Source organism: Poecilia mexicana, unplaced genomic scaffold, assembly GCF_051168715.1.
Source record: "Poecilia mexicana isolate PSO_F unplaced genomic scaffold, ASM5116871v1 scaffold_4, whole genome shotgun sequence".
NCBI classification, from domain to species: Eukaryota; Metazoa; Chordata; class Actinopteri; order Cyprinodontiformes; family Poeciliidae; genus Poecilia; species Poecilia mexicana.
The window spans coordinates 19,977,400-19,993,585 of NW_028263373.1; the positions used below are offsets into that span (position 1 = coordinate 19,977,400).

Sequence of the window (16,186 nt, forward strand, 5' to 3'; positions counted from 1 at the left end):
CATCCAACATTCTGGTGTTAGACTTATCACAACTTTGTTACATTTTAAGTATATAGAAGGCAAGGTGCTTATACTATGAAACCGCCAAACACTGGAATATACTCTTTATTGCAGGTGCTTTTAAACTCAATGCTTAAAGGTCCAAATATGACCATCATGGTATGAGATGGTGCTGGATGCCCTCATTAAACGATTCCAAAAACAGGCCACTGTTACGCCTGCATAGTGCTAGATGCCATCTGCCACCACTGAACATCATGCTAAACCACATTGCGATCTCAATTACCAGGTGCTGGTAATGATGGTTCCTCTGGTGACTGCTGACCTAATATTGCTTTAACAAACTGTCAAGATATTCACTCTGTAATGAAATGCCAACTCTGTGCCATTTTAGACTACACCTACATAATAATTACACACCTATATACTGCACCAACATCATTATTGTGAGCTATAGCAAGTGTCTTTGTGAGACGGGATTTCACTGTGTTGTTTGTAAGGCAAACAAATCAGCATTTTCACCATCTTCTACTTGCAAAAAAAAAACAAAAAAACGACGTCTCTCATTTGGGAGTGGAGCCGAACAAGGTCCACTACTTGTGACGCAGCGTATCAACACAAACCTCATTTGGCACAGCTGGCTGCTGTTTCTTCTCTCCACACGACAATAAAGCCGAATGTTTTTGTCACTCGGTGAATCGCGCAGTCACGCGTTCCACCCAAACAGGGGCGGACTGTAAGTCTACTCTCTCCCCTGATAAAAACGGGAGTCCTATGATCGGCCGTGGTTCAGCGGAAACGAACGTCGGTGTCAGGGGGATTTTTGGATGTCTTTTGCTTTTCCTTTCACTTTCAAGTTTGAGCGACACCAGCTTGCAACAAGCCCGAGAAAAGGTACATATACTTAAACAAAAAAATTAAATAAAAATAACTCGTGTAACTCTGAAATTTATTTCGGGGACGCTCAAAATTAGCGTCTGTAGGTTCATTTCCGGGTGGGTACAATACCACGTTGTATTGCACAAAGTGGTATTGTAGTATTTGTGGTATTTCCGGGTGGGTACATTGACATTTTCGATTAAGCAGCGTTACATTAAGAGGTCTTAATACAAGCCCTCGTAGTCTGTGGGAGTGTTAGTGGAACATATGGGTTTAATGTAACGCACAATTGCTGCTCCGCCCACTTTACAGCTATATGATGTGCGAACGTTCTTGTCCTGCTCATTTTTGAGTCTTAGTTTATGAAATCCTTTACAGTTGTCCTAAAATACTTGTTCAAGTTGTTTCCAGGACATTTATATATTTCTTATATTTTTAATGGATGTTTTACTAATTTTATACGTAAACCAACTTGATGTAAATTGAGTTGGTCAATTTTAAGGTCTTTGTAATTATGGGTAAATTTAAGAATGGGGAAAAAAATATTAGATTTTTCAAGTTTATTTCCCTCATTCAGTTTGTATCAAACAAATGTAAACTGAAATTGTTTAATTTCTATTTTAATAATGACATCTTTTAGTTGGAAAACTTTAGACATCTTTGAAATTTGCTAACAAAACTGAAGTATTTATTCAATTTAAGTGTTTTGTTTTTTAATATGCTGAAAGTGAAAAGTTACAAAAGAACAATTTTCTTGCCTTTTAGCCTCTGGACACTTAATGAAAAAACATTGAATATATTTCCTTGTGCTTTTGTTGTTTGTGGGTGCAACAGGCAATAAAATGACTTGATTTCAATTCACTTGACTTCCTCTCTCCTAGCAAAGCCCAACATCATCAGCCATGGCGGTCACCAGCAACGCAGATTTTGCCCTGGGATTGTTCCGCACTCTGAGCCAAGCAAATCCGGCCAGGAACATCTTTGTCTCTCCTCTGAGCATCAGCTCTGCAATGGCAATGGTCTATTTAGGTGCTAAGGGAGACACTGCAACTCAGATGGCAAAGGTCAGCGCACCGTCAACTCATCACATGATAGTCCTCTGCAGCTTCTGTCTTTGTCAGTGGCTTTTGAAACACTTTATGCAGAGGGTTTTAAAATACAGTCAACCCCTCCCTATGTCCTATAAGCATTTGTAAGTTCAGACAGTTATCACCAGTATTACACCAGTTGTGTATCTAAGGTACAAACCGACAGGTGTGTCCTGGGTGAGGCCCTTACTTCATGGAATGAACCTGTACTTTGACCTCATTTAATAACCCTTGGAACAAGCTACGCATTGTTCGTAAAAGAGCTGAACGTTGTAAAAATAACGGCAGAACAGCTGAAGTTTTTGTACTCAGTTCCTCTGAAAAACTCCCTCCTGTCAGAAAGTACATTTAAGTCAGATTAATGGCCTTTGTGTTTGCCAAGCAATTTTTTTTTTTGCACATCCTTATATAGATCTAGATGGAGATATTAGACATCTTTTTGCTACTATAGCTGCTTAACCCTCCTTTTTTTGTTGTCTTGCATTAAGTTTCATTTTCCTCTCCTCATTTCCCTCAGGCCCTCTCATTCACTAGCGGTGAAGGCGTCCATGCAGATTTCCAAAACCTAAACGCCGACATAAACTCCCCGTCTGCATCATACATCCTGAAGGTGGCCAACCGTCTTTATGGAGAGACCACGTCTAATTTTCTCCCTGTGAGTTTGCATACATCTGCTCATCAAACTGATTTTAAAATGTGGCAAAATGAAATTGATTAAGCAATAATCCAATATCTGCAGAAATTCTTAGAAGACACACGAAAGTTCTACCAGGCAGACCTGAAGGCTGTCAATTTCATCGGAAACCCAGAGGACTGCAGAGCTGAGATCAACACCTGGGTGGAGGAGAAGACAGAAAGTAGGAATATTATGATTGTAAAACAGTGAATACTGAGATTTAGTCTCTTGGCTTAGGTGACAGTGCTGGATTGTGTTTTGTCTTTTTTTTTTTTTTTTTTTAGACAAGATAAAAGATCTTCTGAAGCCAGGAACTGTTAACGGCATGACGAGACTAGCTCTGGTGAATGCCATCTACTTTAAAGGAAGCTGGATGAGTCGTTTTAATTCAGCCAACACCAAGGAGATGCCCTTTAAAGTCAGCCTGGTAAGGTGATTTTGGATGAAGTAGATACTGTGACAGATGTAGAGCAAAGTTTCTTCAACAACAAGTGCTCTGAAAAATAATTGCCGTTTTCTGTTTCTTGTGTGTCAGAATGAGACCAAAACAGTCCAGATGATGTACCAGATGAAGAAGCTGCCCTTCAACTATATCCCTGATTTGGGACTGCAGATCCTGGAGCTTCCATATGTGGAACAGGAGCTCAGCATGTTCATCCTGCTGCCAGAGTTATCTACAGATGGCTCAGACCCTTTGCTGAAGGTACACACCCAGAAATAAAACACTGACGAAAACCTAAATGTAGTTTTCAAGCTGCAACTCTAATAGCTAGAGAATGAACAATGTAGTCACCAGATTTACTCCTTTGCAGCTGGAAAATGAGCTGACGCCAGAGAGGCTGGATGAATGGACCAACAGGGCAAACATGGACATCCAAACAGAAATCATCGTCCACCTGCCAAAGTTCAAGCTGGAGGAGGATTACGAACTCAAGGAACATCTGTCCAAGATGGGCATGACGGATGTGTTCTGCGCTGGCAAAGCTGACCTGACGGGCATGAACGAAGACGGGGGCCTCTTCTTGTCTACGGTGGCCCACAAGGCCTTTGTGGATGTGAACGAAGAGGGCACAGAAGCTGCTGCAGCCACAGCTGGCATGGTGTCTTTTTGCATGTTGAGGGAGGAGCACTTCCGAGCAGATCACCCCTTCCTCTTCTTCATCAGGCACAACAAGACCAAGTCCATACTCTTCTTTGGCAGGTTCTCATCTCCTTAAGAGAACTGATGTAATGAATTTGATGCTAAAATAAAAGCTGAAAAAGTTGCCATTTACTTAATCAAATAATCCTTTGTTAACTTTAAGTAATTACAATAAAAACATAGAAATGACACTGTGCTAAACTGTGATTCTTTCAAGAAATGTTTCACATTATTTTGTTTAAATGTTTTTATATAAAGCAAAGTTGAATTGAGTCAAGCAGAACCGAAACTGTTTCATTCAGAAATTTGAAGCCGTTTCTTCTGAACAGATCAAAAGTCATAATTAGGTTTCAGATTTATTAAATAATCAAAAGTAAACCAAATATTAACTGGGGTGACCGACGGAGGTAGCTAGAGCCGAGCCAAATGAAAATACTGCTTCAGCGACAAGATGGATACAAGAGCACGCATTTTTTTTAATCCACCAGAGGGCAGCAATATAAAGTAAATGTTGACCAAGGTTCTTTACAGTTAACTGTTAAACCCATTATTGGATGTGCTAGTACACATCTTCAGTGACATAACTCCGTATTTCTAGTCTTTTAATAACTATGCCATCACTAAGGTGAACAGTAGATCCTGGCTTGGCAACAAATGCAGTGGCCTGGAGGAACCTAATCTATTGATCTACTACAGCCATGTGGAGGATCCATGGTGGCCTAGAACTGTGTATGTTAAACTAAACCGGTAACTCCTTTATTACTGCTTCTATCAAAACTTTTTACACTCCAGATGCTTAAACTTGATATTATGAGGCAATTCCACCACAACTCAAAGACTTCGACTTTTGCTTGCAGGCAGAGAGCAGCACAATCTGCAGATAAAACCTCGATAGGTAAATTTCTAATTTCAAAAGAAACATTTATTTTGAAGTTACAAACCGGCAGTGAACATTCACGTTGAATTTCGTAGCTTGACACTGAAAGGTGACTTCCTGTTAGGCGTGTTGTTGGCTAACAGGTAAGAAACTGGTATTTTACGCAATAATTTAACTAACAATTAATGCTATTTTACCTCACGGAGTTGAAATCTGTAGAAACAAGACCGATAATACTTTGTTTCATACATTAGGTTTTAATTGTCTAAATTTCTTGGTAATTCATTGCAAAGGAATTAGCTGTGTGCAAGTTTTTGGCTAGCAAGCACAACTTTGGTAAGATCCTGTCTGTCTGGTTTTACTTGTCAGAAATGTACCTTAAACACTACTGACGTGTACAGTACTCTCATTTCTGTAGAGATTAGCAAGGTTATTTTTAACTTTCGGATCACAGTGGTATGATACAAAATATACATTAAGTTAGATTTTTTTTAACTGGATTTTAGAAATAACATATTGACATTGTAAGTGATGAGATTTATACCTAAACTTCCTATCTATCTACCCGTAGACAAGTCTGTGTGTCATTTCGATTTTGTTGTCCGGTTTCTAAAGGTTTAGGTATCTTTCTAATCACGTTGTTTTCTTTTCATTAATTTGTGATTCCCTCGTCATAAAGCTGGAGGACGATTGAGTATTACCTGACATGACGGATATGTTGAATTATGATAAACTGAGAAATGAACCAGCTTTATTTTTATTTACTTTTGTCCCCTTGAATGAACTCTGAGGCAAAGTAAGGGAATAAGAAATAAGCAACCAAGTGCCAAAATCATAAAAGGGAAATAACCTTTTCCAATTCCCAATTTCAATGTTTTTTTGTTGCGTTTCTGATCTACATTTGTGGCTTTGCATTACTTTTAGCATTATTGGTTGTTCCATCTGACATTGAAATAACGATTTTTGGTCTTGTTTTTCCCTCTTTGGTGTACTTTACTGAATTAAGCCTTTTTTTATTTTTGGCACTGGTGTTCTTGGGAATTGATTTTGATTTAAATATCCTAACCCATTTTAGTAAGGTTATACCATCTCTGATAATTATTCATGTGATGTTTCTTTGGTGTCTTCTTGTTTGCTTAGATAAACTACCAGTGTACTGGTCAGATGAAGGTGTTGGTCACAGGGGGCTCTGGATTGGTGGGGAGAGCCATACGTCACGTTATAGAAGAAGAAGGGGGAGCCAAAAAAGGAGAAGAATGGATATTTCTGTCCTCCAAAGATGCAAACCTAATGTGAGAATCATTACCTTGTAATGTCTTGTACAGCTTCAAATTTTTTTCTTCTTTTAAAACAGTCCACATGCATTTCAGTGTGCTTCTGGTTTCACAGGAACAAAGAGGAAACACAGGCTGTTTTTGAAAAACATCGGCCCACCCATGTCATCCATCTGGCTGCTATGGTGGGAGGTCTTTTCAAGAACATGAAGCACAACTTGGACTTCTGGGTAGGACACACAATTGATGACTGAAAAATGACTAACCTTCATAAAGGATGCATCATCAACAGCATTAAGCTAAAACAAATTATGGCTCTGCTCAAAATCCATCAAGTACTAATTGACAGAACACTTGTAAAATTTGATAATCCTCAGATTTAATGCCAATATGTTCTCAGTGAGCCAATACACAACACTTTATAACAAAAAAAAAAAAACATCTAGCAAAATCAAAAACTTTACAATGTTTCAAAACCAAACAATTTAAGAAAATAGTTAGTGATCAGAATTGTTTGGGGTACATCCTGCTAAGCACTTAGCTCTATGACTGCATACGCCATGGCAACAAAGCAGCAACAACGTCCAGAACAATTTTATTTAAACAGTTTGCTTCCTCACTGGTTGCCTCTCTGTTACTAGTGTCTTTAATTTTTGCACAGATTCATGCACCTTTTTAATCTATGTTCCACAGGGTTATCACAGAATGGTTCTTGTCTTTTTGCTTCCAAACTTGAACTATCAATATCTGTCATGCAGAGGAACAACATCTACATCAACGATAATGTTCTGCAGGCGGCACATGAGGTCGGGACTGTTAAGGTTGTTTCCTGTCTATCCACCTGCATTTTCCCCGATAAAACAACATATCCTATTGACGAGACCATGGTAAAAGCTCCCTCTGATCCATAATGTTAGAATAAATAATGGATTTTGGATTTTTTTCAATGGTGACCACATGTTCTTCTGTCTGCAACCAGATCCATAACGGCCCTCCTCATGAGTCCAACTTTGGTTATGCCTATGCCAAAAGGATGATTGATGTTCACAACAGGTCAGTTTTTGGTGCCGTTTTGTAACAACAACCCCACTTCTTTAATAGATAAATTGGGTCTGATTTTCAGTTTATGTGTACATCCCCCAGGGCTTATTACCAGCAACATGGCCGATGCTACACAGCCGTGATTCCCACAAATGTGTTTGGTCCTCATGACAACTTCAGCATCGAGGACGGTCACGTGCTGCCAGGGCTCATACATAAGGCATACATCGCTCAAAGTAAGTCTACTTTTTAGGAGAGTGAGGGCTCAGTGTTTTGGAGTTTGGAGGTGAAAGTTGAGGGCAGAGACTGAAATTTTGGTGGGATTTTTTTTTTGGCCAGAGGAGGGGAAGCCCCTGGTGGTCTGGGGCTCAGGCTCTCCTAGAAGACAGTTCATCTACTCTTTGGACTTGGCTCGTCTTTTTCTCTGGGTCCTGAGGGAGTATCCAGAGGTCGACCCAATCATTCTTTCTGGTGAGTTTCAATGCATGACATGAATTTAAATGGTTAACAGTGACGTTTACTAATTTGCTGTTTGGTTGCAGTTGGGGAAGAAGATGAGGTCTCCATTAAAGAAGCCGCAGAGGCAGTTGTTGAGTCGTTGAGCTTTAAAGGAGAAGTAGTGGTATCCTTTCAATTAAAGTAATCTGCTTCTGAAAATTCTAATTTACAGTAGGTAGTGATTCTGCATGTAAAATAGGACAATTTAAAGAAAAAAAACAGTGTAACAGCCTGATTTCATATGTTTAACATCCTGTAATGTAGCAGACACCTGAAGGTGAATGATATATTGATTGTTCAAAATCTTATCTAGTAATGACAAAATAATGTTTCATTGTGGTAAAACACAGTGGTGTTTAGTAAGTAGTAGTGTAATTTTCAGCCTCGTTTGATTTCCGCAACAAGTTTTTTTTCTAATACTGATATTTTAAATGTTCAATGATATATACTACTGACATATCAATGGGTTAAACATTGTGATTTTTTTGTACATGACTCAATAACTTCCAATTTCTTTGACTCATAATATCCAGTATGACACCAGTAAAGCAGATGGTCAGTTTAAAAAGACTGCCAGTAATGCAAAACTACGTCAGTACCTGCCAGACTTCAAATTCACACCCTTCAGACAAGGTAAGATCATATTCTTCTGTTTTGCATGCATTTGCTAAAGTCAGTAACTGTGTGTCATGACAGATGTCTTCTTGTTTTCACTTGTAGCTTTAAAAGAAACATGCGATTGGTTTGTTGCCAATTATGACACCGCCCGGAAGTAAGACGACCCCTGAACCGGTTGGGATCAAAGCTGTACATTGAATGACCGTTTCTGTAAAAAAAACAAAACTGGTGGGGTCAACAGTGGAGTGTTACAGGACACTAGATCATGTGCAGAAAGTAGTGAGCTAATAGTTATGTCTGATAATCATTAAAAAGCTTTGTAGTTTTAAGTTAAGAGACACCAGGACCAAACTGTAACATGACGTTTTAGATGCTTCCTTCCCGTTTTGTTGATTTCAGTTGCAGCTTTTCGTTTTCTTGAAATGACATTTGTCATTTTCATCTTTTTGTTTTTCCAATGGGTTTGGGTTTGTATTTTACAATAGTTATATTCCTTTCCTTATTCAAAGAAATGCAGTAAAGCATGAAAAAAAAAAAAAAAAAAAAAAAAAAAAAAAAAACACTGAAAGTTCCCTAAACATTGATGGAGCACATATCAAAGGCCATAACTGCTTGTGATAAAATTACATTCTGGTAGATTTTAGGAAGATTTTCTAATTTCTGTTCTGGTTCTGAAGAGCATTTTGCTGATGTTCACAGGCACCAGAACGATACATAATATCAAGCCAAGCTGTGGTTGTGTAAAATGTAATGGTGAATAGAAACAGCTGAAAGTTTCACTTTTATAAACATAAGTCAGGGTTTTACTTTCAGGGGTGGGACTTTACAAACATTGTAGCTGTCATTGTTACTCATAGCATAGAGCCTTATTCACACTTTTTCACAATTCTTGCAAAGGATTATTTTTGGTTCAGGATATTGTATACTCTTCTCCTGGCTTCAGTGAAGGTCACCCACTTCTGCTGCATAGGTTCTTTGAGAAAAATCAAGATTACTCACTTTGCTAGAAGTTCCAGATGAAACGTCAACCATATAAAAAAAGAAGCGTTCCACTTTAGAATCGGGAGCTTTTTGTAAAAGTTTCAGATTGTTTTTTTGTTTTTTTTAGAAAAATAAAGGTGGATTGATTTACATTTTGTATTTTGAGTTTATTTCCCCCCCCACTTCTCATCTTTTAAAATTTAATAGTTCCTCGTTACGTAGGTGGTGACAAACAGTGCTAGAATCGGTTAATATAAATGTTACAGGATGACCTTACTTTGTGAATGATAAAACAGTTTATGAAAAAAGACAAGATTTTCAATGTGTGGTTGTTTGAATTTATTAAATACTTATTAAATATTGACAAATGGTTTAAATATGCACTGCCTGCAACCTTTTAATTTCAGAAAATACATCAGTGAGAAATAATAATAAAAAAAAGCAGGTAAAAATTCAATTTCTAGTGACAAATATTTAAAATTTCTACAGATTTAGTGTAGTAAAAAAAAAAAAAAACTGTTGTAAACAGTTTTTGGAGCAGCGGCTCCAGTTAAAAACATAAAATGTATCAACATTCAACATGTTGGGAGTGAACATAAGAACTGTGTCCCCCCTCATGAACGCGGCAGAACTCCTGTCCTGGAACTGCCTTCTTCTTACAGGCTTTCCCTGCTTTTGTGATTCCATTACACAGGAAACGGCCCGACAAAGAGCTGCCACAGAAATCAGAGAGGGGAATGAGGCCATTCTCAGACTTTACTGGGTTACCGTAAACAAACTAAACATTTTATGTAGTATTACATCAGTAGTCATGGCAATGTTTGGCACGGTTGTGAAAATTATTCCTTAAAATTTATGAGCATTTCTTTTTCATGCAAGTACAAAAAAACTGTGGAGCCATGTCTATGTGTTTACAGTGCCAAATACCATAATTAGTATTCAGCATTGTGCAGTACTTGTTTAGAGTAAAACTAGGTTTAAAATGAACATATCTATAAAAGGAAAATATATCATTTTACATTAGATTTTAGGATGAAGACATTTGTCTTTTAAGACCTGTAGTGTTCTGTAATAGTAAAAAAAGAATTTGTCTGACGGATCTTGTGATGATTTACTCCATGAATATTTAATTGTCAGTGTTAGTGTTTTTCTTCAATATTAGGAGAAGAGCTATGTAAACACTCCAGCATTTAAAATCCCTAAAATAATTTAGAATGTGACTATTCTAGACTGACCAGCATGTTTAAAGTAAAAAAAAGAAAACATTTCCAGAATTTGAGAAGAATATTCAAAACACTAACCTGTTAGTGATAATTGATGGAGTAGGACTTGCACTTCTAGAGTCTCTGCCAAAATCATGAGACTCATTCGCTGAATCAAAAACTCCTCCCATGATTTTTTGAGGGATGTCATCAACTAGAGCCTGTAATGCAATAAGAATGGGTCAAATGATGACTCATGAAATGCTGAACTTTGTTACCTTTAGACAGAAAATGATAAGTTAATAAGCTCACCTTTGAAAAAAGTTCGTGGGATATCAGCCTGGGAGTGGACTGATTCGGTGTTCTAAATGTTGGTAGGAAGTTGGGCTCTGGAACGGATCTCCTTTTAGGGGGACATACTGCTGATATGCCAAGTTCACCTGAAAACAAAAAAGAGCAATTAAAGTTAATCCATTACAGTGAATATTTTCTACCGAACTTCAGGTTTCATTTTTCTACCTGATAAAAAGCTGTCATGATTCAACAAGTTGTCTCGCTCAAATAAGTCGCTTTTTTCACATCTGAAAGTCGAGATTAAAATTTACAACATGAAGAATTTAGAGGCGCAGTAATTCATTAACATAAGATTTGAAATGCAAAGTACAAATTTTAAGTGATCTGTAGCTTTTTGTGAAAATTAACTTTATTCAAATAGCATTTTGTACTTTTTCCAAAAGCTTCAGATAAAGGTGAAATATACAAACCTTTCTGGTGTAGATGATGGTGGACCCAACATCGTGTGCTTCTTAGGCTCCATGACATTGGATGGACCAAGCAGCGATGATGGAACTGGCTCTTCTTTGCTTGGCACACAAGCCCAAAGACGAGTCACAAACCAGTGACCTACAGAGACAAAGGATACCGTTATAAATATATTTGGACGCCTCATATTTGACTTGTACCTGGTCTGATGAAGCTAATACCCAGGGAAAGAGTCAGCAGCAGCACAGTGAGGCTGGTGAGGTGCAGCGCCGGCTGCTGGTTGACCTCAGCCACTGCATTCAGGGGAACCATGAGCAGCAACATGACTCTGGAGAAACCCGGACAGTGCAGGAACGTCAGAAGGACTGCACACAATACGAAGTAGGCCGTGTGTGCAACACAAGTCCACATAGCAGTCAGACTTAAACCTGCACAAAGAAGAAACCCAAAACTTTTATGCAAACATTTAGCAATTTCAAAATAAATCCTTCGACCTTCACTTTGCTCTGGTAATTCAAAGCTGGTATAAAGCATTAAAAGAAAGATTTCTACACTTTGAATTTTAAATCAATTTCTTTAATGAGTCTCCAATAAGAATCACTCAACTGAGGGGAAAATATATTCCAGTGGAAAATCTCAGAAGAACTTTGATTATTTTACTTTTAATTTATTCTCTTTTTGGTGGAAAAACCAAACAATATAACAAGTCAGTGATGTATAATTATGGAATTATACATCAAATACATCAAAGTATAATTCCACAATCCAATTCTTTACAGTCAAAACATTACATATTTCCTCTGATTCAAATTTCTTATCTTATACTAGTAGACATGAGTGAAGTTTAATTTGCCAAACTCACCTGCCCAGCCCAGGTAGCTTTGAATCATGTGAAGCCTCTCCTCTATCCGAACCTCCATGTTGTCCAGATACTGCAGCATGACTCCCAGTGTGCTGTTCATGCGCTCCAGTTTGTTCATCAGGTCAGTGTAGTATTGGGAGGTCTGGTCCTGGTACTGCAGAAACTCAGACATGCTGTGGTCTGTCGATTCACAGCAGCAGATACTTAGAAATCGATGCAGCTCAGTCGTTTACTGTGATTAGAAAAATGGTGTGAAGTTGATCAGATACCAATTTTCTGGTAGATATCCTGAGCTTGGTGCCTGACCTCTGCAAGGTCATCAGTGATTGCTTTGTGGCCATCTTGGACCTCTGAGCTTTGGATCTGCAGATGTTCGCTCACGTTTTCTAACATAAAAGAAAACTATTTGAAACTGGTCCTTTCAACTAACATGAAGTTAAATCCCTTTGTCATTCAACAGGCTGCATGGGTGATTTATAGGGATGAAAAGATAACTACAAGTGTTTGATTCTTCAGTGTTTTCTCATAGCATAGAGTGGTTTAGCACAAACTACTGGTAGTTTTGCCAGATTGAGTTCACTGTAATTAGCTTATAAAACACACCAAGCCTCTCACCCATTCTTTTAGTGATTCCCTGAATGAGTTGGGCTACCAGCTCCTGTCCAGAGGCAATGAGGGCCTTTTCCTGACCAAGACGTTCCAGGTTTTCTCTCAGTGAACCTTCCAACTGCTCCTGGCCCTCATGCAGTTTGCCCTGTTGAGCCTGGAGGGCGCTATGGCCCTCCAGCAGCTTGTGGAGAGAAGCTGAAGTCAGTTCCTTCAGCTCCAGCTGTCCAACCTGCATCAAAACAGCATAAGAAACTCAGGATCTGGCATCCCGAAGCAAAGAGTAGAAATGTTAGCTTAAATTAAGAAACCCAAAACTCAACCTTCAGGTCTTTCATTGCATCTAACTGGCTTGTTGCCGTGGAGATGAGAGAATTGACCGTAAGCTCTGCTCGGCGGCGAAACAGCTGCTGGCGAGCTGCGTAGCAAACTGAGCGTGCTCTGTTGCTCACTATGTGGTAGGCATTCCAGGTGTCCGGGTCCATATCTGCTGTGCATTCTTTAATGGTCTGAAACAACAAAAACGCCGTTACAAAACTTTCTAAGCTGTTCTATGGGGAAAGAAAACTTTTTGTAAAAAATAAATCTCATTTCACAATATTACCATTTCCTGAGTGCATGGGAAGGACCGGCGCCCTTCGATCTCCGCCTGGCAGTTAAACAGTTCCACTCCGAGCTTGGCAAGATTTTCCTCAGAGAGGCTTTCACAACTTGCCCTCAAACGAGCAACCACCTGCAGACATGTCCAGTGCTTCAATACGTTTTTCCTTCCTCTTATTCGTTTAATCAAGTTAAATTCCGAGTCTTTGGAATCTGTTTCACATTTTTGCGTCATTCCCAAATAAACATGTAAATCATTTCTTTAATCATGCAGATCTTTCTGTATTTTGGAGGTGTGTTTAAGAAAGTTACTGGTAATAATAGTGAATCAGGTCAGGTTGCAATTTACAAGGGATTAAAAAACAGACTCAATCCTTTGTATAATAATGAGATGGGCCAGTCTATTTATTGAGGGGTTTTTTGTGCATCACCCTTGTTCCTCTCCAAACAATTTCCTTTTCTTACAAGAAAAGCAATTTTCTGAAAATTAACTATGGAGGAAATCCATGTTTACCCTGTAGTGGCAGCTGTCCAAAGGGCTCAACTCCAGCTGCTTCGCCTCAGCCAGAAACTTCTCGTCTGAAGTCACCATTTCAAACTGAGCATCCTTCGCCAGGATCGCTGGAGCTACGGGAGGGGGAGCTGCCGCAGGGGGAGGCTGCGGGGTCCTCAACCATTCAAAGAGCCCGCTGACTGCAGGCCAGGCCAGCATGCAGACCGTAACCAGCAGGAGCAGACGGTGGATCAGAAGGTGGCCCATATCTGGATCACAACATGGATAGAGAGATTTAAACTGCATTTTTGTTCGTAGATTCAAATGTCTTGTGGCTTTATGGACCTCTTACTTTATTTAGCAGTCATTCAAAGAAATTAAATTGTCTAATCTGACTAGAGATTTTCTTGTATTAAACAAAATCTTTATTAATCATGCGATATTCACTCTAACAGTATTTATTTTTTAACAAATTAACTTGATCTATTAATGTGATGCAGATTAAATAAATTTTAAAAAATGTAATTGTCATATGAGGAATGGTAACTGAACAAACTCACAGGACAATCTATAATACTTAATAATCCCACATAGTTTCTTATTTTTAATTAAGCAATTACTCTGGGCTAGCTGCAACAGTGTATTGCATCACACCGCCCCAAAGGCATGCTGCACCTCAGAAACTACTTTAGGTCCTGAGGTTGGAGCATGCCTCAGACAAAGCAGGAAATGCATTTAGAGTCCTCTCTGTAATGCTGGCATTGGAAACACCACATACTTTGGCTACTATTATGCATGAAAATGGTAATAAGGTAAACTTGCTAATCAGCTTTAAAAAGATGTAGGAGTACTACATATGCCTTGGTTACAAGGATAGCAGGTTAGGCTGGAAACTTAATACTGACACTTTAAACAAAACACAAAATACTCTGCAGTGAAAGAAATTGCATAACCTCCAAGTGGAGTATGTTTGATTTATAGACCACGTGGTTCACTAGAGGAACAAATTTAGATTTTAAAAATAGTTTGATTCAGCTAAACCCAAAAATATTTTACAATAAAACATTCTGTGACAGACAACATTTATGAAAACTAAAAAAAAAAAAGTAAAATGTACAATGTACATTTGAAAGCCAACTGATTTACACTCTAGCTGACAGCTAGGCCACAGCTGTCATGCAGCTTTTAGGCAGGTAAGGTAATTTTATTTATATAGCACATTTTTAGCAACAAAGCAAATCAAAGTGCTTTACATGAATTAAAATACAAACAAAATAACAAACCAAAGGAAAAAGCAAAAGAATAAAGATAAATAATGTTGATAATCCATTCCAGTTCTGGGTTGCTGGGTAGTTTTTCTGGATTCTAAATTTGTTCTAATCCCCGTTCTGGGTTGCTAAAGTAAAAGTGAATAGGTATCACGATAGTTTAAACTCATGAATCAAAATATGCCAATTTGACATAAAATGAGGCGTTTTCTATACTAAAATTATCTCAGTGTTGATTATTGACTGTAGATGGCGACAGAGACGGATCAATCATTATGAAAGTAACGTCTGAAGAATGGAAGACAGCTTTCTAAATGCATTTTCTCTTCCTGCTAATTGATTCTAAAGAGTAAAAGCTTTTGTAGTAGCCGAGATTAAATAAATAATAAAAAAAAACTTAATTTGGTTGCTTATTAAGACCAAAGGTAGGAGGCTTGCCCAGGCATGTCTGCTCACTAAGAAGCACCAACTATACACTGATTTACAAATATATTTTCTAATATTTTTTTAGCAAACCCTTTTGTGTAACCATATAACAACAAGCATCTAAAAATCACAGTGCTTATTTTCTTGATAATTTATACAAACAATAAAAAATATATTGCCTTATCGTTCATTTGAAAGAAAGGATAATGTGAAAAAAATAAAACGAACATACGCTTAAAGAACATGCAAAGTACCTTATCTGAGTTTGAAGGAAACTCCTGCAGAAAAAAAGCCACCACTCTGGAGAGCCCACGGGCAATAACAGCTGATGGAGATAATGGCTAAATTTGCTCCACGGTCAGGCAACCAATCATATTTGTCGCATTTTTCAACGATGCCTTTATGGGTGCGCTCAATTTGTTTTTCGGCATAAACAAATTGCCGTGTGTCAGACGACGCTCGTTGCACCGCCCGACCTTCTCGGCAGGGCGGATAGATGAAATCAAACAAACTCACAAGTCAAATGGAAACAAATGATCCGTTCTGAAGATCCATTCACTGGATCCCCACTGTTCATTTGTCTAGAGTGAAACAGCGCCTCGTCCAACGCAGTGTGTCGCTTGCTCAGTTTTTTCAAGCTAAGCTAATGTTGTATCAAGCAACAGAAAAAACATACGCCCCAGTACCCATTACTTCAGACTTCGGAACAAAACACAATTGAACTCCATATAAAGTAGTCAGAAGGAATGATTGCAAAAGAGGAAGTGATAGGGAGGAAGAGGAATGTTTTATTCCACTTTAAGAAAAACAGAAGACATGAGAAGCTAAGATAATGAGGCCCAATAAGCATAAAAGAAATTGATGCGAGTAAATGTTGTTACACATTCGTGTACA

At 38.3% G+C, this 16,186-nt stretch overlaps 3 protein-coding genes across 6 annotated transcripts; 2 read left to right on the forward strand and 1 right to left on the reverse strand.

Moving 5' to 3' along the window:
* The first annotated feature begins 603 nt into the window (after positions 1-603).
* Positions 604-3,973, forward strand: serpinb1 (serpin peptidase inhibitor, clade B (ovalbumin), member 1). Its single transcript, XM_014981192.2, has 7 exons — positions 604-894; positions 1,761-1,943; positions 2,485-2,622; positions 2,707-2,824; positions 2,928-3,070; positions 3,179-3,346; positions 3,456-3,973. Exons 1-7 carry the CDS (start codon positions 775-777, stop codon positions 3,858-3,860), a joined length of 1,275 nt encoding a protein of 424 aa, XP_014836678.2. The 5' UTR covers positions 604-774; the 3' UTR covers positions 3,861-3,973.
* A 754-nt stretch (positions 3,974-4,727) lies between these two features.
* Positions 4,728-9,225, forward strand: LOC106914415 (GDP-L-fucose synthase). Of its 3 annotated transcripts, none has more exons than XM_014981190.2 (10): positions 4,728-4,804; positions 5,802-5,953; positions 6,051-6,165; positions 6,694-6,822; positions 6,915-6,988; positions 7,079-7,212; positions 7,316-7,447; positions 7,519-7,598; positions 8,008-8,107; positions 8,195-9,225. In XM_014981190.2, the coding sequence occupies exons 2-10, from the start codon at positions 5,826-5,828 to the stop codon at positions 8,248-8,250; spliced, it is 948 nt and encodes a 315-aa protein (XP_014836676.1). In that variant the 5' UTR covers positions 4,728-4,804; positions 5,802-5,825; the 3' UTR covers positions 8,251-9,225. The 3 variants fall into 3 exon arrangements, with proteins under 3 accessions (XP_014836676.1, XP_014836677.1, XP_087861188.1); XM_014981191.2 differs by lacking the exon at positions 4,728-4,804 and adding an exon at positions 5,041-5,185; XM_088005062.1 differs by lacking the exon at positions 4,728-4,804 and having other exon boundaries at positions 5,821-5,953; positions 6,032-6,165.
* Positions 9,226-9,626: 401 nt separating this feature from the next.
* Positions 9,627-15,658, reverse strand: bmb (brambleberry). Of its 2 annotated transcripts, none has more exons than XM_014981189.2 (13): positions 15,547-15,658; positions 13,620-13,867; positions 13,110-13,238; positions 12,829-13,014; positions 12,515-12,737; positions 12,169-12,285; positions 11,900-12,079; positions 11,259-11,465; positions 11,040-11,178; positions 10,795-10,856; positions 10,588-10,715; positions 10,375-10,496; positions 9,627-9,786 (listed from the first exon to the last, which is right to left on the reverse strand). In XM_014981189.2, exons 2-13 carry the CDS (start codon positions 13,863-13,865, stop codon positions 9,642-9,644), a joined length of 1,884 nt encoding a protein of 627 aa, XP_014836675.2. In that variant the 5' UTR covers positions 13,866-13,867; positions 15,547-15,658; the 3' UTR covers positions 9,627-9,641. The 2 variants fall into 2 exon arrangements, with proteins under 2 accessions (XP_014836675.2, XP_014836674.2); XM_014981188.2 differs by having other exon boundaries at positions 11,238-11,465.
* Positions 15,659-16,186: the final 528 nt, after the last annotated feature.